This window comes from Dendropsophus ebraccatus, chromosome 6 (assembly GCF_027789765.1).
Source record: "Dendropsophus ebraccatus isolate aDenEbr1 chromosome 6, aDenEbr1.pat, whole genome shotgun sequence".
Lineage (NCBI taxonomy): Eukaryota > Metazoa > Chordata > Amphibia > Anura > Hylidae > Dendropsophus > Dendropsophus ebraccatus.
In genome coordinates, this window is record NC_091459.1 from 123,210,979 (window position 1) to 123,238,029 (window position 27,051).

The window sequence follows — 27,051 nt, forward strand, 5'->3', positions numbered from 1 at the left end:
ACCCCTTATAGCCCAGCAGCTAGGTAACCCCTTATAGCCCAGCAGCTAAGTAACCCCTTATAGCCCGGCAGCTAAGTAACCCCTTATAGCCCGGCAGCTAAGTAACCCCTTATAGCCCAGCAGCTAGGTAACCCCTTATAGCCCAGCAGCTAGGTAACCCCTTATAGCCCGGCAGCTAGGTAACCCCTTATAGCCCGGCAGCTAGGTAACCCCTTATAGCCCGGCAGCTAAGTAACCCCTTATAGCCCGGCAGCTAGGTAACCCCTTATAGCCCAGCAGCTAAGTAACCCCTTATAGCCCGGCAGCTAAGTAACCCCTTATAGCCCGGCAGCTAGGTAACCCCTTATAGCCCGGCAGCTAGGTAACCCCTTATAGCCCGGCAGCTAGGTAACCCCTTATAGCCCGGCAGCTAGGTAACCCCTTATAGCCCAGCAGCTCAATAATCACTTATAAGTCGGCAGCTCACTTACTTGCTGCTCATATAACCTGTCAGCTCAATAACCCCTTATAAGTCGGCAACTCAATAACCCCTTATAGCCCAGAAGCTAGGTAACCCCTTATAGCCCAGCAGCTAGGTAAACCCTTATAGCCCAGCAGCTAGGTAACCCCTTATAGCCCAGCAGCTAGGTAACCCCTTACTCATGCAAACGTCTTTTGATTCTTTGCCTTGACCAATCGCTAATCTAGCTACTTCAGAGGATCTTAACCTATCATCAAGGGTTAGAGATTCTTCCAGGCCCTTGCCTGAGGCCAGGACCCTGTTGTGGGACTTTTTCTTATTCTTTTTCTTTTTGTTAGATGACACCCTAGCCATGTTCGGCTAGATCACCTTAGGAGGGACTACGGTGAAAACCGCGACTAACCCAGTTCATGCTGGTAAACTGTTTCTTCTACCTCTGAAAGCTATGCAAGTATATTGAGGTGTCGTACAAGCCAATAGTCAAGCTAAGTGCAAAGGCCGAGTCTCAACTGCCAGCCTGCAAGGTTCCTAAAGGGTACTCCCACCTAGCTCTACTCACTGGGTGTGACTGTAAGCCCTGATTTTGTGTCACTTTGTGCCCACAGGATGGCGGATGTGATGTCCTTCCCTCCTTTTCTGTGGATACAGAACTCTCTTCTAACAGCCCCAGCTGAGTACCTCCCATTTAAAACGGTCTGCAGTCGCCCAACACTAGGTTATTACAAGTTATTCTCATCAAGGTTTACTCTATTGTAAGAGCCTATAGTATGCAGAGACTGTAACAACTCCTATCAGGATCTATCCCAGCAACCACGCTGTGTCTGAACATAGCAACTCTTATCTTCTCCTATACTCCAGTAAAGCCAGGTGTGTATTATTTGACAGACAAACATCTATTGTATTCCTGAGGTTCCGAAACTGTGAAAGAACTGCTTATATGCTCTATAAAGAACTGTTTATGTTCTAACAGGTTTTACTGCAAACTAATTATATAGTTCTGTACTGTACTCTACAAAGTTTGATAGCAACAGTGGTAAAAAGGATGGTGAAAATACATAAACTCAAGCTTTCCCAGCTTCTTGTACTCAGTATAATGGAGGTCACCCAGCTTTCCCAGCATCTTGTACTCAGTATAATGGAGGTCACCCAGCTTTCCCAGCATCTTGTACTCAGTATGATGCTGATCACCCAGCTTTTCCAACATCTTATTCTCAGTATGATGGAGGTCACCCAGCTTTCCCAACAAATTATACTCAATATGATGGAGGTCACCCAGCTTTTTCAGCAACTTGTATTAATGTGTATGGTCCGAATTGTAAGGTCCACACAATGAAAACAATATAGGGAAAATACACCCCCGCAAAACACACCCACAATAGACCACACCCACAATAAGCCACACTGCTCACTGCCAAAGTCTAAGGCTGCATTCCCACGTTCCGTGATCCTGACGGATCACGGACGTGGAATGCATGTACCGGAGTCCCCCCGCGCCCGGACAGCATCTGTAATTAGATGCTGGGAGCGGGGGAGACTGTATTCATAAGCGCCGCGCTGTAATGATGCAGCCGCTCAGTGCTGTTACTACAGCGCGGCGCTTATGAATACAGTCTCCCCCCGCTCCCAGCATCTAATTACAGATGCTGTCCGGGTGCGGGGGGACTCCGGTACATGCATTCCACGTCCGTGATCCGTCAGGATCACGGAACGTGGGAATGCAGCCTTAGGGGGACACTTAACAAGTCCAGTGTTTTTTTTTTTTGCGCCGGGTTTAAAAAGGTCTCTGCATCGCCAACGGTTTGCAGATTTCTGTAGAGGAGCACTGCTCAGAACTGGCGTAGATTTCACTTATCATTTTTCTGTAAGAAAAATTATAAATTCAGCGGACCCAGAGTTTTCCTCTCCCATTCCGCCCCCTCCCCACCGCCTCTCCTTCCCTCTGGCATAACCTGGATGCTATGGAGGTATGGGGACAGGTGAGTTTACTTGTGTGTTATTTTGAATTTGCCTGTCGTTTTTGAATTTGGTTCTCCTCCCCATTGTGCAGACATGACGGTAATAAGCATTATCATGCTCACTTGTTTTTTTTCTATCACTACAATAGTGACATCTAGTGGTGGACTTGTAATATTACATGTACCATTGAAGAGGACCTGTCATCTGTGAATCATGTTCCAAACAGCTGACAACATTAGATAGCTGTTAGGTCAGGGCCACACATTGTATCTTTTATATATTCTACCTCCCCTCCCCTCCTATTGCTATCGCTGCTTGATTGACAGTCAGATGAAGGCTGGGCTCTATGCAGGACCAGAAGCAAGGAGGCATTACAGCTTGCAGCAGATCAGCAGGTTGGGAACACGTCTCTGACACTTTTTGCTGGAGAATAAAATCATTTTTCTGTGTTCTGGAAACACACACAGATATATACAAAGTACTATGTGTCTCCTTGTCCTAACAGTGACATCAGTTTAAAAAGTTAATAGCAGCTGACAGATTCACTGAGGCCCCATCCATATGTCTGGTCAGGAAACATTGATTAGGAGGCTTTAGGAAACCAGCAGTGTTTCCTGACTATGACAACAAACATACTCACCGGTGCACCCCTTCAGCTTTCCCCTCTGTCTTCCGGTTTTGCGAGCGCTCGTGCAATGCTGTCACTGGCCAGAAGAGTGATTGACAGCGCTGCATTTAACTGTATGTGCCCCTGATTAGGAGAACATACAGTTAAAGGGACAGTGTCAGCACCTGATAGCACTTGCCTGGGTGCTGGGCCAGGCTTCCAAGCAGTGCATCCAAAATTCCGGAAAGTTTTCAGATCCAGAACTGTCTGGAATTCTGGATGACCCCATAGGGTTCTATGAGGCATCCGTGATAGAATTTCCAATAATTATAGGACATGGCCTATTTTCTGGCACAGATACTCCTCAGGAAAAGCCCAATAGAAACCTATGGGTCAGGAAATCTATCCAAACTTCTTATTATTATTGATAAAAATGATTTCAGTTTATAAGGCAGAGAAATATCTTATGGTTTTCTTTATTAATAAGTTCTTTAGAAAGAAAAAAGAGATAATCAATTGCTTTCGAATCCTTAGAGAGGTAAAAGTTGTCAAACAACTTCCCATGAAATGAAAGCACAACCCTAAATGTAAAACAAGAAAACTATTACAAATTTTTATCTTCTGCCGAATGGATCCGGCCTTGCTTCTTGGTTTTTACGAGAAGGTTGGTACTGTTTTAGTTACTTCATATGGTCACTGTAAGAAAGAGAGGAAAGTGATCAGAACAGTAAAATATATGAAATTCATAAAAAAAATTACCACCAATTAATGCGATATAAAACAATTAGAGTCTAGGGTGCTGAGGATGTCTTAGTAAAGTGCTTTCTATATAAATGTAGATTCTGTTCAAGAATTATCCTCACTATTCACACAGGAAAGTTAAAAATAAAACAACTTTTAACATTACCTCACTATAAATAACACTCACCCATCTCACTGCCCCGGCCATAGCTGTTCCTATGTACGTTTCACTGTTAAAAAGCTTCTTCAGGGAACTGCCCCCTCATCCCCTGTCTCCCTTAAATATGTTGGGCCTCATTATTACCCCCGGTGCTTCTGGGATAATTGGGAAGCCAAGGCCACGTCACATCTGGGCCGGCATCTCAACCCATGCATGCATGGCCGCGGCGTCTGACGTCATGGGCATGCGCACAAAGGACACTGAGGCCTCCCGGAAGCGGCGTGTACGTCAGTGACTGAAGGAGCATGCACTTCCATCAGCGGGAAGATCCCATCTAGAACCTCATCTATCCTGGACAGCTTGTGCACAGTGCAGACAGCAACGGTTGGGTCAGACAGTGTCCAAAATTTTGATATCAGTATGGGTTTACCGTAGACAAAAACCATATCATAAATACCATGAAAAGAAAAAAACTGTATAACCCTTCTTCATTCAATGCTGAAGAGTTTTTTTTAGTCGCGAAGGTAAGTGATAAACATGAAGAACGGACAAATTTATTTACACATATGTACAAATGTCTGCATAATGTCGCCCCGTTGCTATGGGCGTCCCCACAATTCCAAGTGCAGGTTGCCGTCCCTACACTAAACAGAACACTTTGGGGGAGACTTATCAAACATGGTGTAAAGTGAAACTGGCTCAGTTGCCCCTAGCAACCAATCAGATTCCACTTTTCATTCCTCACAGACTCTTTGGAAAATGAAAGGTGGAATCTGATTGGTTGCTAGGGGCAACTGAGCCAGTTTCACTTTACACCATGTTTGATAAATCTCCCTACATAAGTACATCATACCCACTCTCTACCTTATGCACCATTTACCTAAGACATCTGGTTATCTAACCCTCTGCACACAAGACCTACACCTTATTTCCCTGATGAATCCACCTTACTGCCAACATTAGGAGGGGGAAACGCGTTGGAAGACAAGTGTGACGTCTGTCAGTGATTTCTCAAGACGACATGGTCGAAATAATTCTTACCTGGGGTATTCGGATGAATCAGCACTACAGTTCCTACTTGGTGGTTTATATTGTACAGAATTACCACCATTGGTCATTACTGGCCCCTGCCAGTCATCTTTCTAAGACTGAAACATTATTAGGCTATATGTACATATGTATAATAAATGCAAAAAAACAAATTTTCAGCAGCACAAGAAAAAAAGAGATTGTGGGTGCAAGTCTCACCAAACCGGACCCAGGTTCGTATGAAATATCCAAGAAGATGTAGGAGACCGCACTTCCAAAAAGAATATCCACTTTATTCACACCAATGCAACGTTTCGGCTTTATGTGTGTAGCCTTTCTCAAGCAGTGATACAAAACACTCCAATAGCATAGTATATATGGAAGTGTACATAATTACAAGTCATTAATCAATCATGTGAAAAAAATATAAACATTGTATATGATGCGTGATCAATGATAAAGAAAAAGTGCATCCAAAGAAATAATCATGTAAGGATAATAGGAGACCACACTTTCATGGTCATAAGTAGTGATCATAATAAGTACAGTGCAGAAAACATGTATATAACATAATGAGGTGACATTCACAGCTGTGTAATCAATACAAAACAAAACAAGGATACATACATACAAAGCGCCAAGGCAGGGAATCCACATGGAGAGGACAAAGCCGGGAACGCTAGCGTCGCCCGCTGATGACGTCACACTCGGCTCTGCGTCCGGATCATGGCAAGACGAGTCACATGACAGGGGGGGTGTCACGTGATCGGCGCGATCACGGGCGCATGCGCCGGGCAGCCACCAAGCCGCCGGCGGCACACGCATGCCCACTTAGGTCCAAAGAAAGAGGCCACCATATTGAAAAAGGGAAAACTGCCCTTACAGCATAGGTCATGTGAAGTATGGATAAGAATATTGTGCTAATGCAGGATAAGGCAAAGAAACAGACTCAGGGTGGCTAGAATAATTGATGTTAATTGTTAATAGTAAATAGTAATATATGTTAATATCAAATGACCAGTACCAAATGGAGCGCGGGGTAAGGTGTCAAGAAGACCTTGGGGGATAAACAGCAGGTCAACACAGGGCAAGTAGATGACACACAACACCTTACGGTCCTGTGGACACCAATGTCCTAAGAACCCGAACCATAAACCGCACGAGTGCAGAAGTAATGGGGTAGGTAAAATGACCACATCTGCTCCCCCCCCGTCATTTACAATGTTTATATTTTTTCACATGATTGATTAATGACTTGTAATTATGTAAACTTCCATATATACTATGCTATTGGAGTGTTTTGTATCACTGCTTGAGAAAGGCTACACACATAGAGCCGAAACGTTGCATTGGTGTGAATAAAGTGGATATTCTTTTTGGAAGTGCGGTCTCCTACATCTTCTTTTATGTATATTAATTTATTGTTATTTACCTGTTTGGATACATATGGTGTCTTGTTTAGTGTAGGGACAGCCACTTGCACTTGGAATTGTGGGGAGGCCCATAGCAGGGGGTTCCAATTAACACGCTAAGGCAGGGACTTTGTAGACATTTGTACATATGTGTAAATAAATGTGTCTGTTCTTTATCTTATGTTTATGTTTGTTTATCACTTACCTTCACAAATAATAAAACCTCAGCACTGAATAAAGACGAGTTATACAGTTTTTTTCTTTTCATGGTATTGAGCACAGTGCAGACAGATATTATAAATGATCACCTGATTTTAACTAAAAATGTGAGACATGATTCCTGCAATTTGTGACATGATAATACAGCAAATGTGAAAAAAATCGAAATATAATGAAATGTGTTATTGTGTAATCAAATGCCAAAATTTCACAAGTGACCAACATAATCCAAATTAATCCGAAAAAGTGCATTATATTCATAAATAAATCGTCATATTGACAAAGTAATCATGTAGATCAGTGGTAAGCAATAAATCATGGTAATAATATAAAAACGCACAAAGTAAAAAAAAAAAAAAAAGCATCATGTGAAAAAACACTGCATGTGAAAATAAGGTGGTTTTAGTTTTTTAATTTAAAAAAATATTCTATTTATATATATACTGTTTTGCAAAGATGAATAATAACTGCCCAGACACAGCTCAGTCCAACATAGAGATCCAAATCAGAAAGGTCAAGATTCTTCCCATTCTTATTATTTCACTAATGAAGTCTATACATCCTAAATCAGATAAAAACACTGTGAAAAAATATATATAAAAAAAAAATACAGAGAAAATCAATATAGAGAAATCAATACGGAGAATAGCGGCCGCACAGTCCACACAATGGAGAATGCGGCTCCGGCTGCACTTTACAATGTGCGCAGTGGTGAATTAGGATGCGGGCACACACGAATGCGCCGCATCCCAATTCAACAGAAATGAAGTTCAAAGAACAGCCGCGTCACAGAACGGCCGGTGTCTTACTGTGTGTGAACCCGGCCTAAAGATTTATACTTATCATTGTGCTGCTTTGTGATCCGGCATCTGGGTCTCCTATCCTCTGGACGCTGGCTGTATCTTCAGAATGAAGAGGAGGTGAGGCCTGAAGATACTACTGGCGTCAGGAAGACGGGAGACCTGGATGCATGATCACAAGCAACGTGGATGTAAGTATACACTGCTGCTTGTGACCTTTAAACTGACAGTACAGATATATTCGTATCCCTGATCCCTATATATATACATATTTGTGCTGTCTGTTTCCTGGGGTGCACAAACGATACAAGGATAATTCATGCAACCCATATCCTTAGCCAATCCCACTCTTCAACAGCTGTATTGTTCCTGTGTCAGTCCTGTGATGTAAGCTTATTGGCGGATTTACATAGAAAACTAAATCTTTGTGTGTGTCCCATCAGAGGTGGCCTTGTATAGGATAGCACAATGCAGATTATATTCTAGGAATCACCTATTATATGTCCTCACTTACCAAAGTTATAGTTAGCAGAAAATCCCTTATTTTCAATATTCTTTGCACTGCGGAACTGGAGAAGCATCACATTCCCAGTAGACACCAGTGTAAGAGGTTCGTACATTACTCCACAGTATGTGCCCAGGATGGGGGACGTCATTAAAGACCCATCAATAACTCTCACATAGTCTGTGGAGCATGCAGGTGGCTTTTCCATCTCGAGGAACCGGAAGGTTAAGGACACCTGATATAGAAACATAAGCCAGGTAAGATGGAGAATTATGGGAGCTGTGGATGGTATGCCTTAAATATCGTGCTATTTGCTGATGGTTGATATTGCATGTCATGAATGATTTCTTATGGCAGCTTTCATCTCACATCTTACCGCATATCCTTTGGGGGCTATAATGCTGTAGACAACATCCACATTACTAGGATAAAAAAATGGAAATCTAGGAGATGTCACCTTCCCATCATACGTCACGTAAGTTCCTCCATATCTCACTTAAAAAAAAATAAAAAATAAAAAAAAATGTTACATTACTATAGATATAGGAGGAGATTTATCAAGCTAATGTAAAGTAGTATTGTTTTAGTTGCTCCTAGCATATTCCATCTTTCATTCCTCACAGATTCTTTGAAAAATGAAAAGTAGAGCAATTTTCTGTCAGGACCTTTCCTTTAAAGCGACTTTGTACCCACAATCTCACCCCCCCAAACCGCTTGTACCCTCAGATAGCTGCTTATAATCCAAGATGTGTCCTGGGGTCCATTCAGCAGATGATGCAGTTATTGTCCTAAAAAACAACTTTTAAACTGGCAGCCCTGTGTCAAACGGCCGAGGCTCAGAGTGTGTATGCATTAGGCTGGCACACCCTCTCCGTCCCTCCTCCCCGCCCTCCTCATCTTTAGGAATGCTCCAGGCAGATTGTCTCCTATTCCTCAGCTGTGTCAGCACGGCACATGGGCTGAATCGTTAAGGCACCTGCGCAGTGTTCAGACAGAAGAAAATGTTCTAGGGGCATTCCTGATGATGAAGAGGCTGGTGAAAAGGGATGGAGGGGTGTCGCAATGCAAAGGCATGGGTACTTTAGGCCACGCCAGTTTGACTCAAAACTGACTTTGACTATCATAACTGAAATATTGTGGGACCTTAAATTCCAAGTAGCACCGCTGTTCTATTCATTCTGAACTGAGCCACAAAAGAAATCTAAACATTCATCCTATCAATCTCCAAGCAGCTCCATAAAGAATGAATGGAGCGGCAGCCCATAGATACTGTGCATAAGGCATGACTTGTCATGGTGGAAATATTTCTTTAGACACATTTAAAATCCAGTTTCTAGATATTTTGGATTGGTTGTAGAATTACCTGTTTGATAATTAGCATTAAATCTTCTCAGTGCCGATGGTTGGTTGTTCACAATCTCTATCAGCATAAAGTTTTCAGATGAAATCAGTGGTGGGACTGGTCCACTCCCACAGGTCTTGTTCAGCAGAACAGGTGATGATTGGCTGACTCCATCGTAGACTTTAATGTAGGAACTACTACAGTCAGGGGATGATGGGACATTGATGTCACTGAGCTGCAGGAGAATCTGGGAGAGAAAAGAAGAAACTATTGAGTCAATATCCCATGTAGAGGGGGCTTTGGAGTCTAGTGATTGGATGGTTGGGTATATTTTTGGCCAAAATAATTGGTTCCCAGTGCCGATATCTAATGTGTCAAATTACAGGAAAGAAAATTGATTGTTGTGTATCAGACATTGTAATAGATCGCTCTAAGGTCCATGACCAGACAGGTAGACAATGCAGAAAAAAAATTGTAAATACTTATGTTGAAAAAAAAAATACTTGGATTGTTGGTTACACATAAATATGTTTTAACCCCTTCAAGACCAAGCTCATTGATGTCCGGGTCAAATTAATGTTCCTTCCCGCCTTCTAAGAGCCATAGCGCTTTTATTTTTCCACCTACAGGGCTGGTTGGGGTGTCATTTTTTGCACCATGATCTCTAGTTTTTATTAATATCATATTGGTGTAACAGAAAAATTTTGATCACTTTTTATTATTTTTTTCTGAAAATCAGCAACCCTGGTGTGTTTTTTTTTCTTTTCGTTTACGCCGTTTACCGTGCGGTAACAATAATGTAATAGTTTAATAGATCGGACAATTCCGCATGCTACGATTTATAATATGTTTATTTATTTATTATATTTTTATAATGGGCAAGGGGTATTTTTATTACACTTTTTATTTACACTTTTTTTTCACTTTAAAACATGCAATCATTACATTGCATATACTGATCTATGCTATGACATAGCGTAGCATAGATCAGTGTTATCAGCGATCTAAGCATAGAGTCTGCCTGAGAGCAGACTCTATGCATAGATGGCCGATTCAACAGCGCGGAGGTAAGTGGCTTACCCCTGCCCATCGTGTAAATTACATAATACTAAACTCCATTGCAACGGAAAAGACTTTCCTCTCGAGATAACATTGGATGGACAGGGGTTTATAAAAATGGCCCTGTAGTGACTTCACCTTGATGTCACAGGTCCACTTGGCCATGCAGTGGTAGAGGCGGGACATTGCTACAGCTACTAACATAGTAACATAGTTAATAAGGTTGAAAGAAGACAAGAGTCCATCAGGTTAAATCTAGGGAAACCCTAATGTGCTAATCCAGGGGAAGGCAAAAACCTATATGAGGCAGATGACAATTGCCCCATCACAGAGAAAACTCCTTCCCAACTCCAATGGCAATCAGAATAATCACTGAATCAGCTTATTACCAGAAATCTAGTGCCCATAACTTGTAATATTATATTGTTCCAGGCCCTCCTTTGAACTTATTTAATGAATCGGCCATGACAACATCATGTGGCAGAGAGTTCCATAGTCTTACTGCTTGTACAGTAAAGAACCTGCATCGATGCTGATGGTGAAATCTCCTTTCCTCTAAGGGTACAGAATGCCCCCTTGTCATGGTTACAGACCTAGGAGTAAATGGCTAAATGGACCTGCAGTGTCACGTCTCAGGACCTGAAAGCGGCCACATACCGGGGAGATGGAATGGGAGCCGAGAAGGTAAGTGTGTAAGTTATTTTTTTCACCTACCACCTCCCCTGGCATTCCGAAAAAGGTTCCTGACTGGAAAACTCCAGACAAATAGAAAGTGTTGTGTACAAACAGTAGCATAGTACATACTAACCTCCTTTGCACCACTGCTCCTGCTATCAGACCTTCTGGTCCCGGATGTGCCTTCATCCCTCCAACTTCAAACAATGTACCACTCCTGTGCTAAGCTCTGTGATTTCCTGAGCAGGGGAGGGGAACATCATCTGAACCTGGTAAGAGTGCAACCAGGAATGGAGATCTGACAGCAGGAGCAGTGGGGGAACGAGGGAGGTAAGTATGTGCTATGTTACAATTTTACAGCATGGGAAGGCAGTACACAAAGTTCTCTGTTTGCCCAGAAAATCCCTTTATTGCTCATTCAGGACATTTAATATAACTTACCCTAATAGTGGATTGGATGAGATATAGGCAGGTTTTATATCCTTGTCTTGATGAGGAGTCATACATGGAAGATCCCGGTGTAAAAAGCTTTTGTCTACACAGATCTAAAAGGAAAAAGTCTTATGTCATAAATAAGAAGTAAAAGGGTGAAATACATTGTAATAAGATGGAAGTGTAATCTGAAACCGTAGATATATGTATTAATTACCACAGTCAACTCTAAAGGTATTGGTATTCTTCATCAATATGACTCGAACTTAATATATTCACCCCCTCTTGCTCGTGCCTTGTAAGTGAATAAGGTAATGGCACAGTCCGTTCCCCAGAAATGCCATCAATTACCTGCTGTTTGACGGCCCTGCACACTCCTGCAAATAATCCAGTCCCAGTCACAAGAATTCCTATAAACACAATGGTCATATTCCAGAAATAACGCTGGTTATCGATTTGTTAGGGAACCCCGTGATGTCAGTAATGATGTCACAGGGATTCCCAGAGCAAAGGGGGTTTGAAAGGAAATAGAAGAGATGCAAACTGCATTCTCTCTACATGTCTGTATTTAGAGATCACTTGTCATGATTGTGCCTGAAAAGACATCAGTGCCACCCTCTGCGGTAAGATCCGATCTCTGCGCCAAAGACTGCGCTTTTGGCCTTAAGTCCGTGCCTGCTTTTCTTCTGTTCTTTGCCTATGTCTTTTGTGATCCAGTCCATGTTTTCTTAGCTCTCCCTGCACTATCCTTGCTGTGGTCTATTCACTAATTGTCTCTGCTGTGTTGTGATTGACAGGTCTCTTCACTTCTCGGGCTTTCTGTGATTCTTTTGTGTGTTTCTCCTGCTCTACCTATCAGCTTGGAGTCCGGGACTTCTGTTCCCTTATAGCTTGGTCTCTTCCTTCACTCTGGGCTCTTGATAGCGTTGTCAAGCTTGATCCAGCGGTTTGCCTTATTGTTTGTATTCCTGGTTTCCTGATCCCTTTGCTTGTTTCTTGCCTTTCTTTGTCTTTTGGTTCAGTGTTCCTCGCTTAGGTCATGTGAGAAGGCAGCAAGGAATGGAGAACCAAACGAATTGAGGACAAAAGCCAGAGATGCAACAAGGTAAAAGGAGAAACAAAAGCCAGAGACAGTAGCAAGATAAACTGAGGACAAGGCAAGGAACACTGAGCACATGACCCATAAGTCCTCAGCCTAAAAGTGTGGAGATCAATCTGACAGAGAGGAAGAGGAAGAAGACTGAGCTGCAAGTGCTGTTTGTATATGTGGGTGTGTCAGTCAGTCAGTCAGTCACTAATGTGTGCATGTGTGTGTCAGTCAGTCTGTGTCAGTAAGTGTTGGTGTCAGTAAGTGTGTCAGTAATGTTTGTGTCAGTATCAATGTGTCTGTTTCAGTTAGTGTCAGCAAGTGTAATAGTAAGTGTCTGTGTCAGTGTCAGTAATGTGTTTGTGTGTATGTCTGTGTCAGTAAGTGTCTGTGTCAGTAATGTGTGTGTATGGATGCCTGGCTTTGGTATTCCCCTTGTCAAGTTGCAATACTCACAACTGAGTTAGACCTTGACCCAAAAGGGGCCATCCTGGTATATATCTACTTGTGTCCTAATACTAGCAACTGAGTGGGACTTAAGGGGCTACATATCCGGGTGGTTTGGTGATTTCCTCACTAGGAGGCATCCCTTAGCAATGGGTTTCCTTCCTAGGAGGGATATCTAGCTATTCCAGTGTTTTGAGACTCATGTCCAAGGCTCCTCGGACCCCCTATTTTTTTTTTTTTACATATTCAAATTTTTTAGGGGGCAACGTATCAATGGAGACTCTTGAATGAATACTCCACTGATTTTTTTTTTGCTGATCTCTTTGAGCTCAGTGATTGTTGTTTTAATGTGTTTGTGTCAGTAATGTATGTGTCAGTCAGTGTCTGTATCAGTAATGTATGCATCAGTAATGTCTGTGCCAGCCAGTTTCTGTGTCAGTAATGTCTGTGTCAGTCATTGTTTGTGTCTGTACCCAGAGAGTGGTGGTCAATGATTCCTACTCCGAATGGTCCCCGGTAATAAGTGGTGTACCCCAAGGGTCAGTACTGGGCCCTCTTCTGTTTAACTTGTTTATTAATGATATTGAGAATGGAATTAACAGCAATGTTTCTCTCTTTGCAGATGACACCAAGCTTTGTAGTACAGTACAGTCTATGGAGGATGTGCAGATGTTACAGGATGACTTAGACACACTGAGTGTTTGGGCGTCCACTTGGCAAATGAGGTTCAATATGGATAAATGTAAAGTTATGCACCTGGGTACTAATAACCCACATGCATCATATGTCCTGGGGGGAGTTACTCTGGGAGAGTCACTAATGGAGAAGGATCTGGGTGTACTTGTAGATAATAGACTACAGAACAGCACACAATGTCAGTCAGCGGCTTCTAAGGCCAGCAGGATATTGTCATGCATTAAAACAGGCATGGACTCTCGGGACAGGGATATAATATTACCGCTTTGGTGCGGCCTCATCTGGAGTATGCTGTCCAGTTTTGGAACCAGATTCATAAAAAGGACGTTCTAGAGCTGGAGACGGTACAAAGACGGGCAACTAAACTAATAAGGGGAATAGAGCATCTTAGTTATGAGGAGAGATGAAAAGAATTACATTTGTTTAGTCTGGAGAAGAGACGTTTAAGGGGAGATATGATTAATTTATTTAAATATATAAATGGCCCCTACAAGAGATATGGGAAAAAGATGTTCCAGGTAAAACCCCCTCAAAGGACAAGAGGGCATTGCCTCCGCCTGGAGAAAAAAAGGTTCAATCTCCGGAGGCGACAAGTCTTCTTTACCATGAGAACAGTGAATCTGTGGAACAGTCTACCACAGGATCTGGTCACAGCAAAAACAGTAGAGGGCTTCAAAACCGGCCTAGACAAGTTCTTAGAGCAAAATAATATAAATGCATATGTATAGAACCTATCACCCCTCCCCCTTCCCTGTATCCATCCCCTCCTTGGTTGAACTTGATGGACATGTGTCTTTTTTCAACCGTATTAACTATGTAACTATGTAACTATGTAACTATGTCAGTAAGTGTCTGTGTCAGTAATGTCTGTCAGTCAGTAATGTGTGTCAGTAAGTGTCTGTGTTAGTAATGTGTCTGTCAGTTATTGTCTGTGTCAGTAATGTGTAAGTAAGGTCTGTGTCAGTCAGTGTCTGTGTTAGTAATGTGTCATTCAATAATGTCTGTGTCAGTCAGTGTGTGTGTGTAAGTAATATGTGTTTCAGTCAGTATTTGTGTCAGTAATGTGGGTTTGTGTATGTTAGTGGTGTCTCAAGTGATTGTGTATAGTGTGTGGATGATGGGTGCATAGTGGATGGTTGAGTGGTCCGCTGCAGCTCTGTCACCCAAGGGCCCACAAAGACCTGGAGCCGGCTCCGGTTATACAGTATATACAGTATATGAAGAGAGAAGGGAACACACAGATAATGTGTTCACATATAATCTGTGCCTCCATAGTAGAAAATAAATACATTTATAGTGACTGTATACAGGTTCATGTCATTGGTGAACACTCACTGCAACTATAAAGGCTGTTAATCCTTAAAACATCCAGGTTACTCAGACCCCTCGCCTCTCCCATAGGGACGTTGGGATCAGGTTTTGGGACCATGGTTGGTAGGCTAGGAGAGATGCTGTAAGCGTACCTACAAATAAAATATTAGTGATTAGAAACATGGATTTTTTTTTATTTTGTATCTTTTCCAGGTGTCAGAACAAAATTCTCAAAATATTGAACCACCTTCTTTAAGGCCTCGGTCAGGTGGAAATGTTATTTAGGCTATGTTCACACTGCGTATATGTCCGGCCGCATATTTTCGCGGCCTGACATATACGCGTTAAACTCCGGACAGGGATTTACGCTACTTGCGGCCGTCTGCGTACGGAGCACGATTTTACGCCAGCAGTCTAATTACGCTTCCCGAGTGCCCTACGTAGCGATCTGACAGCGGTCTTTTACTTGGAAATCTTCGCCTAGCCCCGGATACCCCACAGAACCTTTTGGATCAGCACAAAAAGCTTGGAAAATGAAGAAATCACCACTACGTACGGGACCGCATGTTACGCTACGGGCGTAAGTTACGGCATTTTCGTCCTCAAACAATGGTCTGGTTCATTTTTTACGGCGCCGCGTACGATCCTCGCGTAAGTTCTTACGTAGTGTGGACTGTGCCGCCGTACATCGTATACTTTCCATTGTACGCAAACTACGTAAGTCTCCGGCCGCTTATTCATGGAACGCGCTATGTCCGGAGACTTACGTAGTGTGAACATAGCCCAAAGCTGTTTCTTAAGCCCTTTATGACCACAGGTCATTTATACTCTGATGTCCGGGTCACACTGAACCAGTGTTCCTCCGCGCCTTTTAAGAGCCATAAATCTTTTATTTTTCTGTCTACAGGGCTTGTTGGGGGCTCACTTTTTGGCGCCATGGTGCAAGGTTATTTTGCAATATATAATAAAAAGAATCAGCAATCCTGGTGGAATTTTTCCTGTTTTCAGTTATGCTGTTATGCTGCGCAGGATAATACTACAGAGACTAGCTCTGACAGAGACTTTCCTTAAGCAAGCAGTTACTATTACTATGCAGTGCTAAACAACAGTATTGGCGAGCCACCAGGGAACACCCTAGCCCATGCCAGGAATGTGTCTAAAAAGTGCAGGATAGACTCCTGAAGAAAGAAGAGCTTATCCCAGTAGGACAGAGCTACTATTTAAAGAAGGTCTACATATCCTACTGTGCAGTGCAGTTAACTGGCAAATCTGGGAAACCTAGCTACACCCAGATAACCGACTTCTGGGGCTTGTGCTACCCACCTGGGACGGGTTCTATGATACCAGGGGCAGAAGGTGGTCATACATAGTCTAAATGTGAGTACGATCATCACTTCACTTCCCCTCCTCTTTTTCCTACCTTCTACAAAGCACTACTACTTCTACTCTTTCCAAGCACCTATCTCCAGCACTAAGTCAAGCACTCAGGTCTGGGTCAAGATTATTTCTATCTGCAAAATGTGTACTGTTGTATTATCACAGCTCTTAAGTAAAGTTGTTTTATTTTTTATATATATACCAAACGCACGAGACTATCTCTGTCTGCACCTGCACCTATACACCCACACCACCGTACACCTTGGGTTATTTTTCCCCTCTTCTGTGGGTGGTGTTGCTGACATCAAGGGTGGGTCAGTTGCCCCTCCAGGTTGCCATGACAAGAGCCCAAGGGACCCAATACAAGCCAGAGAGGTTACCCACCATTTTGGGGAATACACTACCGGCTATATACAAGCAGGTACCAACATCACACATGTGTGCTGGACTAGCACTTGCGTCAGGAAAAATAACATCACTGGCCGAGTAGTGCACCCCACTTACACTGAAACGACCCTTCACGGCAGAAATGTTTATATACACTCCTACAGCACAGGCCTCTATAGTAGGAATGAATATATCCGTATGGCTGGCATGAAATAAAAGTTAGGCTATGTTCACAGTACGTGAACACCCGGCCATTCCGTGACCCAGGCTGGGTCACGGAACGGCCGGTCTTAGGTCTTAAGTACCAGCCGGGTGATCTTTCTGGCCGCGGAGCTCTGATTCGGGCGCATCAACACGCGCCCGCATCAGAGCTTCCCATAGCCCACAGTGAAGCGAGCGGCCGGAGCCGCTTGCTTCACTGTGTGAACTGACTGAATTCACTGATTTCCGGCCACAGAAAACTGACATGTCAGTTTTTCTGGCGCCGCATGGGATCCCGGCTGGAACGCATACGATGTGTGTACGCTCCGGCCGGGATGCCATTGAAAATAAGGCTGTTACACACCGCAAAACTACAGCCGTAGTTCTGCGGCGAGAACTACGGCCGAAGTTTTACGTAGTGTGAACATAGCCTAATATGGTACAGTGGTACCTTGGTTTAAGAGTAACTTGGATTGAGAGAGTTTTGCAAGAAGTTTTTCAAAATTGTAACTTTGATTAAGAGCATTGCTTTAGTTTAAGAGCTCCCTGTACTGGGTGGGAGAGGGAGTGGTGTAGGGGCATGGTCTGCATAGTGTGGTCTACAGCACTGTACTCTGACCCAGGAAGTTTCCCTCACCTTCCAAATTATAGCAGATCTACTTCAGGCTGGGGCTTGCATCAGTGGACAGGGCTGTGGAGGTAATCTCTCCATAGCAGTAACCCCTCTCTGCCCAGACAGAGTGCTGAATTTATGTGCCCACATATGTCCTGCTCATTCCTTCATGCTCCCTGCAGTCTCTGTCAGCCCTTGTGTTTCCCATCCTCTCCATTCCTGCTATAATGTGCCTGTATTTACACTCGGCTATACGGCTATACACTGCTATAATGTGCCTGCATTCATATTAAGCTATACACACTGCTGCTTTAATGTGTCTGCACTCACACTCAGCCATTCACACTGCTTTATATAGAAGTTTCTCTCACTGTCCTCCTGCACAGCTCTGTGATTCTCTCTTCCCTATTGGCCCATGCTGAACACACCTCCTTCCCAGTTGCAGTCATGTGACCACACAGACCTCTGACAGCAGCCCTGCTTCTCTATTCTAGCCTGTTGTACTACGCTACTGCATTATGTGGATCTGCAGTTCCATCCTGTATCTACAAACTGCTGCTGTTTTGTCATGTTTATGCACTTACTATATATTATACTCCACATGCTGATTGCTATACTGTACAGTAACTTATAATATCACATATTAAGCTGTTTATCATTCTTTATTTGATCTGTTCTGGATCTGAAATATATTGGATGTAACATCCACCATAGGACCCCATATTTCATATCGACTTACCTTGTATAATGCATAATGGACATGTAATCATAAGGAAAGCCCTGGGTATTCCCATTATCCGGGGAAAAAGCGCTCGCACTACCTGTATGGAAAAAAGTTTGTGAAAAGAAAAAGAAAGAAAGTAGAGTTAGTCATGTAAAGTTAGAAGAGAAAAGCCTCTATTACACGATGCAATCTCCGGGAGCAAGAGAGCGCCAACCTGTCAGTCTATCGCTCGCTTGATCCTCGTTCCCTGCTCGCTGCCGGCGCTATTACACGGGGCAAAGGCAGCAGATCCTTACTATATGTTGAAAGGCGTTAAAAGACAACGATCAGCCGACCATGCATGTCGGCTGATCGGCGCCTTTTATTATACGGAGCGATTATCGGCTGTAATGGCCGATAATCATCCAAATATGGCCGATAATTGCTTTTGCGTTATAGGGACTTTAGTCATGTATAAAGATCACTGGCCCCTGCCTAGATATGTCAGATAGTGGAACCAGCAGCCAACTACTGTATAAATATAAAATGCACAAAGCTCGGACCCCCACCAATACAAACCTCTGACATGACCCTATGACAGAAGTTTGTTTAAATGTCTGTGCAGCGCTGCCCACATGAATATTAAGAGGTGGGATAGGCCATCTAAAACAGCCTTTAGCTTGGCCATGCTTATTCATTATCAGAAACTTTAGGCATTGACTATCGTCCTGACACAGAGTATGCCCAACCCAGGAGCGTAGGAAGGGGGGGCTGGGGGGGGGCAGTGAACCTGGGCGCAAGGCCAGGGGGGGCGTCAGCAGTGTGACATGAGGTCAGATTGAAAATAGAGACAGGAGGAGCAGCACGGCCAGGAGGGGACCAGGCATATGGCCGGAAGTGGAAAATACTGTATGGCTGTATCAGTATAAGTAGGCTGGCGTATATAGTGTATGGCTGTATTAGTATAAGAAGGTTGGGGTATATAGTGTATGGTGTATAAGAAGGCTGGGGTATATAGTGCATGATGTATCAGTATAAAAAGGCTGGGGCATATAATGTATGACTATCAGTATAAGAGGGATGGGGTAGATAATTTATGGTGTATCAGTATAAGAAGGCTGGGGTATATAATGTATGGTGTATCAGTATAAGGAGGCTGGGTATATAATGTATGGTGTATCAGTATAAGAAGGCTGGGTATATAATGTATGGTGTATCAGTATAAGAAGGCTGGGGTATATAATGTATGGTGTATCAGTATAAGGAGGCTGGGTATATAATGTATGGTGTATCAGTATAAGAAGGCTGGGGTATATAATGTATGGTGTATCAGTATAAGGAGGCTGGGGTATATAATGTATGGTGTATCAGTATAAGGAGGCTGGGTATATAATGTATGGTGTATCAGTATAAGAAGGCTGGGTATATAATGTATGGTGTATCAGTATAAGGAGGCTGGGTATATAATGTATGGTGTATCAGTATAAGAAGGCTGGGTATATAATGTATGGTGTATCAGTATAAGGAGGCTGGGGCATATAATGTATGACTATCAGTATAAGAAGGCTGGGGTATTTAATGTATGGTGTATCAGTATAAGAAGGCTGGGGTATATAATGTATGGTGTATCAGTATAAGGAGGCTGGGGTATATAATGTATGGTGTATCAGTATAAGGAGGCTGGGGTATATAATGTATGGTGTATCAGTATAAGAAGGCTTGGGTATATACTGTATGATGTATCAGTATAAAGAGGCTGGGGTATATAATGTATGGTGTATCAGTATAAGGAGGCTGGCTATATAATGTATGGTGTATAAGGAGGCTGGGGTATATAATGTATGGTATCAGTATAAGAAGGCTGCGGTATATAATGTATGGTGTATCAGTATAAGGAGGCTGGGGTATATACTGTATGGTGTATCAGTATAAGAAGGCTGGGGTATATAATGTATGGTGTATAAAAAGGCTTGGGTATATACTGTATAGTGTATGGGGTATATACTGTAAGGTGTATCAGTATAAGAAGGCTGGGGTATATAATGTATGGATGTATCAGTATGAGAAGGCTGGGTATATAATGTATGGTGTATCAGTATAAGGAGGCTGGGGTATATAATGTATGGTGTATCAGTATAAGGAGGCTGGGGTATATAATGTATGGGGTATATAATGTATGGTGTATCAGTATAAGGAGGCTGGGGTATATACTGTATGGTGTATGGGGTATATAATGTATGGTGTATCAGTATAAGAAGGCTGGGGTATATAATATATGGTATATCAGTATAAGGAGGCTGGGGTATATACTGTATGTTGTATTAGTATAAGAAGGCTGGGGTATATAATGTATGGTGTATCAGTATAAGGAGGCTGGGTATATAATGTATGGTGTATCAGTATAAGAAGGCTGGGGTATATACTGTATGGTGTATCAGTATAAGGAGGCTGGGGTATATAATGTATGGTGTATGGGGTATATAATGTATGGTGTATGGGGTGTATAATGTATGGTGTATTAGTATAAGAAAGCTGGGGTATATAATGTATGGATGTATCAGTATAAGGAGGCTGGGGTATATAATGTATGGTGTATCAGTATAAGGAGGCTGGGTATATACTGTATGGTGTATCAGTATAAGGAGGCTGGGTATATAATGTATGGTGTATCAGTATTGGAAGGCTGGGGTATATACTGTATGGTGTATCAGTATAAGGAGGCTGGGGTATATAATGTATGGATGTATCAGTATAAGGAGGCTGGGGTATATACTGTATGGTGTATCAGTATAAGAAGGCTGGGTATATAATGTATGGCTGTATCAGTATAAGAAGGCTGGGGTATATACTGTATGGTGTATTAGTATAAGAAGGCTGGGGTATATAATGTATGGATGTATCAGTATAAGGAGGCTGGGGTATATACTGTATGGTGTATTAGTATAAGAAGGCTGGGGTATATAATGTATGGATGTATCAGTATAAGGAGGCTGGGGTATATAATGTATGGCTGTATCAGTATAAGAAGGCTGGGGTATATAATGTATGGTGTATTAGTATAAGAAGGCTGGGGTATATACTGTATGGTGTATCAGTATAAGGAGGCTGGGGTATATACTGTATGGTGTATCAGTATAAGGAGGCTGGGTATATAATGTATGGTGTATCAGTATAAGGAGGCTGGGGTATATAATGTATGGCTGTATCAGTATAAGAAGGCTGGGGTATATAATGTATGGATGTATCAGTATAAGGAGGCTGGGGTATATACTGTATGGTGTATCAGTATAAGGAGGCTGGGTATATAATGTATGGTGTATCAGTATAAGAAGGCTGGGTATATAATATATGGTGTATTAGTATAAGAAGGCTGGGGTATATAATGTATGGATGTATCAGTATAAGGAGGCTGGGGTATATACTGTATGGTGTATCAGTATAAGAAGGCTGGGGTATATAATGTATGGTGTATCAGTATAAGGAGGCTGGGGTATATAATGTATGGTGTATGGGGTATATAATGTATGGTTTATCAGTATAAGAAGGCTGGGGTATATAATGTATGGTGTATCAGTATAAGGAGGCTGGGGTATATACTGTATGGTGTATGGGGTTTATAATGTATGGTTTATCAGTATAAGGAGGCTGGGGTATATACTGTATGGGGTTTATAATGTATGGTTTATCAGTATAAGGAGGCTGGGGTATATAATGTATGGTGTATGGGGTATATAATGTATGGTGTATGGGGTATATAATGTATGGTTTATCAGTATAAGGAGGCAAGGTTTGCTCACTGTGTTTCTGCTATATCCGACTAGTGACTGTGCTGTATGTGTGACAGTGATGAAGTGTATTTTTGGGGTATTTCTATTTCAGCTTGTTATCCCCTAACTTTAGGATAGATCAGAAGATGACTGCTGGGACCACCACCAATCCTGAGAACCCCGAAGGATTCAGTGTGTGGAAGTATTATATTCTTCAGACTGTGCAGTATTAGACACTGGGAAAAAAAGGGGGGGGGGGGTGGATGAGGGGGTGCCAAACTGAGTCTTTGCCCTGGGTGTCGGAAGAGCTAGCTACCCCTCTGCCCAACCCACCGCTCCATTCTAAGGGAAGACTGGGGTCCCTGTCCTTGAGATCACAGAGGGCTCCAGTGGTCCGACCTCCTGCAGTCAGCTAGTTATAGGAGATAACTCTCCCGGATGGGAATACCCCTTGTGATGTTGGTTCTCACCTGAAGCAACATTCTCCCACTTAATGTCAATGTGTTGATCTCGGTCATTCCTGGTGTGTTCATGGTAGAAGCCGAGATTATGCATGAGCTCATGTTGTATAAGACTATAGGTTATACAGCCGTCCACAGAGAGGCTCACGGTCTGTTTACCCCCGATCTTCCCAATGTACGACCAGCAGCTGGGAATGAGATCACAAAATCATTCAATAGGCATATTTTGGAATAGCATTGTCAAACATGAAACAGTGTTTCCATTTTGTTAGTACGTCGCTCTTATCGTACAGTGTATACATTTTACTATTTGATTGGTTATCTGCATTTTTCCTGAAAAGTCTGATGGGTGGAAACTTCATTTTGAGAAGGGGTGTGAATGAGAGTGATTGGTGGCAAATCTGGTTTAGTAGGTATGAATATAGGCTGGCACCCCCCTGACTTTAGAATTTAGAGTTCCCACCAGTGCAAATGGTCAACTAAATGAATAGTCAACTGAGGGATATAGCAACGAAGTATAAACAGTGCTGGAATGATGGCACCCAAGGCTACAAAATGCTACTGGAACTTGATTTTTAACGTGATCTTGTTACCCCCCCTTATTCTATGTGCAGTTCTCCGCACCATCCACAAACTTAGATGGTGCATGTTCCATATATACTGTATAACACTTGTCTAGGTCTTCTTTCTGCTATAAAATTGCTCAATTTCATTGGTGGACAGCCGTGATGCCCCACCTAGGAGACTCCGTCCACCGCTAAAATGAAGCGAGAGTCAGGGTATGTGCACACAGCTTAAAAGAGACGGAAACTCAGTCACGTAATCCGCCCGTGTCATAGACTCCATTCTATGCACGGGCGGATTCCTTCCTCTGCACAAAGAATGATCAAGTTCATTCTTTGGACGGAGGAAAGAATCCGCCCGTGCATAGAATGGAGTCTATGACACAGGCAGAGACGCACGTGCCCACCGCAGTACATAAGCGGGCGCTAGCGACGGATTACACGGCGGAGTTTGCGTCTGTTTTAAGCAGTGTGCACATACCCTAAGGGTGTGTGTGTGTGACAGTATCACTTTAAGTGTCTATAGAAGTCTCACATACTAAAAAGTCACATACCCGGCTCCATTTTCTATACTCAGATAGTCTGGCTCGTTGGTTCTATTGACAAACCGGATACAGGTCATCCCCACAAATTCCTCCATGGGCGTAACAAAAAATGATTGCTCATTATTTTCTGAAGAGTAAAAAAAACAGTATTACATTATGAAGAACCAGGGCTGCTTCTGCCATGAGGCGGAATGAGTATTCCGCCTCAGGCAGCAGATTCTGCGCCCCTGCAGGGGGTGGCAGACAGCTGCCCTGCAGCTGCTCACCTGTCCTGCTGCAGCCGTCCAGTCCCGCCGCCAACACTCACCACTGTCCCCCGCTGCGCTCCCGCGCCATCAGTCAGCGGCTGTCATCGCCCTCCAGCAAGTCGTGAGTGCCCGGGGACAGTGGTGAGCTGTGGTGGCAGGACGACGGCGATGACGGCCGCTGACTGAGGGCGTGGGAGCGCGGCTAGGGACAGCATTGAGCGTTGTAGGCGGGACGGGATGGCTGCGGCAGGACAGGTGAGTGGCTGCAGGGCCGGAGCACCACGGGGGTGGGGTGGGGGTTGGGGTGCTAGTGAGGGGGCAGCCGCCTGAGGTTTGCCTCAGGCGGCAGAGACCCCAGAATCGGCCCTGTGAAGAATGAGTCACTTTCCCCCTCAATGGGAGATATAATAGGAGTCACTTACTGTACGAGGAGGAATCGGTAACATAAGGAACTCGCACTATTCCATCCGGGGACTTTGGCCACAAACAGTCTTTACAGTCTCTCGCACTGCGGTCAATTACAGTTCTAATGTCATCTCCGTTAAGTAGTGTGGGGGCTACTACAAGGAAGGAATAAGTATTAGTAAGATTTGAAGGACATCCTAGCTATACAAACAGCCATAGAAGGACATACCTGTCACTGTCATCTATAACTGGCAAGACATGAAATACCTCTGATCTTCAGAAGGTCTCAAGATAGAAGCATGGAAGATTGATGGCAGTGAGAGGAAGCAAACCGAAGCAGTTCCTGCAGAAGTTAAAGCGACTCTGTAACCGCAATCTGACCCCCCCAAACCACTTGTACCTTGGGATAGCTGCTTATAATCCAAGATCTGTCCTGGGGTCCGTTATGTGCAGTTATTGTCCTAAAAACAACTTTTAATCCGGCAGCGCTGTGTCTAACGGCCTGTGTAGCAGGCCAGATTAACCCCCGTCCAGATTATACCCGGGTATAGTTTGGCCTAGGCCAAAGTATACCCCGGGGTATAAAATAGCCTAGGCCAGAGTATACACCGGGGTGTAACATAGCCTAGGCCAAACTATACCCCGGGGTGTAACATAGCCTATAACTATATACCGGGGAGGGGTTGCAAAACAGCCTAGGCCATGCTATATCCCTTCGGGCCACAGTATACCCCAGGGGATATATTTTCATACACAGGGGTATAGTCTAGCCCAGGCCACAATATACCCCGGGAGATAAACTCTATATTTGGGGGTGTAAAACAGTCCAGGCCAGACTATATCCCTCCAAGTTATCATGTCACTGGTTTTCTCAGTTCTGGCCCAGGCCACAGTATACCCCAGGGGATATATTCTATACCGGGGTGTGTGAAATAGCCTAGGCCAGAATATATCCCCACGTCATAGTGTTATCACTTCACTGGTTTTCTCCCTTTATCTGTAATTTGTTGAAAAGTGCGAAGATTTTTAAAACTTTTTTTTACTATACTCGGACACACAGCTGCTTCCTCTTGTTGGGAATTGAACTGACAGTAGATGGCGTTCTCCTATCAGTGCATCATTTGCACTATTTGTTTGAGCAGGAGGAGGTTTTTATGGGCTGCGCAAGATTTTACAGTTGTTGCGCAGTAAACATCATTAGACTCAAATGCCTTGATACATCTTACACAATTTATTCCCCAATTTATGCGGCCGGGTTCACACTGCATTTTTTGCAGTCTTTTTTTTCCATCCTTTTTTGCAAACAAAAAAATTGAAAAGCGGATCAAACGTATCTTTTTTTAGCGTACACAAAAAGGCGCTCAACCATGTTTTTTGTGTCCGCTAAAAAAACGGATGCGTTTTTATGTTTTTTTTTTATCTGTTTTTTTTTTTTTATTATGGAAGTTAAAAAAAAAACTGATCAAAACGGAGGTACACAAACACTTGCTAATTTTCATCCATTTTGCAAAAAACGGACGGAAAAGAAAATGGACTGCAAAAACACAGTGTGAACCCAGCGGCTACAAAGCTGCGATAGGAATCGAATTTGCGCAAAAACGAAAATTTGCGTGTGATAAATCTAATGAACATTGAACTCACAGTATATGGCGCTGTCCCATCAGTGCATCATCTGCACAATTTTTTTAAGCAGGAGGAGGTCTGCGCAAAACTTTACAGTTGTTGCAAAAAAATCATCATTAGACGCAAGTGCCTTGATACATCTTGCACAATTTATTCCACAATTTATGCCTAAGGCCTGGTTCACACTGCATTTTTTGCAGTCCGTATTTTTCATCCTTTTTTGCAAACAAAAAAAACGGATTGAAAAACGGATCAAAACGCATCTTTTTTTTTTTTTCCGTACACAAAAAAGCGGTGAACCACCCTTTTTATGTAGGCTAAAAAAAGTATGCATTTTTATCTGTTTTAGATCCCTTTTTTATTTTGGAAGTTAAGATTTATCAAACATGGTGTAAAGTGAAACTGGCTCATTTGCCCCTAGCAACCAATCAGATTCCACCTTTTATCCCTCACATCACACACAAAATGAAAGGTGGAATCTGACTGGTTGCTAGGGGCAACTGAGCCAGTGTCACTTTATGGTGCGTTCACACCTACAGGATCTGCAGCTTATTTTCTGCAGCAGATTTCATTTAAATAACTGAACACAGCATCAAATCTGCTGCAGATCTGCTGCAGATCCTGTAGGTGTGAACGCACCCTTACACCATGTTTGATAAATCTCCCCCTATGTGCTTAGATTTTAAAGATTTACATCAGTAGCTTCTCACTTAACTCAGCAGACAAAGCCGAATCCCCAATAACATGGTGAAGAAATAAGTATATCGCTCAATGTTACTGATTTCATGGGGGGTATAAAATGGCCTGAGGGGGTATGAATTGGCCTAGGCCAAAATATACCCCGGGGTATAATTTAGCCTAGGCCAAAATATACCCGGGGTATAATCTAGCCTAGGCCATTTTAAACCCGGGTATAATCTGGGCTGGGGGTATACTCTGGCCTGTTACACCGGGGCTTACATTTGTATATGCATTAGACTGGCACCACCTCTCAGTCCTTCCTCCCCAACCCTCCTCATCATTAGGAATGCTCCAGGCAGATTGCTTCCTATTCCTCAGCTGTGTGTATATGGGCTGGATCGTTAAGACACCTGTGCAAAGCTCAAACAGCAGTAAATGTTCCTGAATCATTCCTAATAATGAGGAAGGCGGGGAGGAAGGACAGAGAGGTTGTGCCAGCCTAATGCATATACAGTACAAATGTAAGCCCCAGCCGTTAG

At 43.1% G+C, this 27,051-nt stretch overlaps 1 protein-coding gene across 1 annotated transcript in view; it reads right to left on the reverse strand.

Annotated features, from left to right (window-relative positions):
* Nucleotides 1–3,543: 3,543 nt before the first annotated feature.
* The window catches only part of LOC138795051 (embryonic protein UVS.2-like), a 29,978-nt gene continuing 6,470 nt past the window's right edge, over nucleotides 3,544–27,051 (reverse strand). Inside the window, exons 3-12 of the mRNA XM_069973999.1 lie at nucleotides 24,226–24,363; nucleotides 23,565–23,682; nucleotides 22,457–22,635; nucleotides 18,256–18,337; nucleotides 14,963–15,090; nucleotides 11,407–11,510; nucleotides 9,253–9,478; nucleotides 8,266–8,384; nucleotides 7,899–8,124; nucleotides 3,544–3,719 (exon numbers count right to left, since the gene is read on the reverse strand). Of these exons, the coding sequence (XP_069830100.1) occupies nucleotides 3,709–3,719; nucleotides 7,899–8,124; nucleotides 8,266–8,384; nucleotides 9,253–9,478; nucleotides 11,407–11,510; nucleotides 14,963–15,090; nucleotides 18,256–18,337; nucleotides 22,457–22,635; nucleotides 23,565–23,682; nucleotides 24,226–24,363 (1,331 nt within the window). The 3' untranslated portion in view covers nucleotides 3,544–3,708. The remainder of the gene's footprint in view (nucleotides 3,720–7,898; nucleotides 8,125–8,265; nucleotides 8,385–9,252; nucleotides 9,479–11,406; nucleotides 11,511–14,962; nucleotides 15,091–18,255; nucleotides 18,338–22,456; nucleotides 22,636–23,564; nucleotides 23,683–24,225; nucleotides 24,364–27,051) is intronic.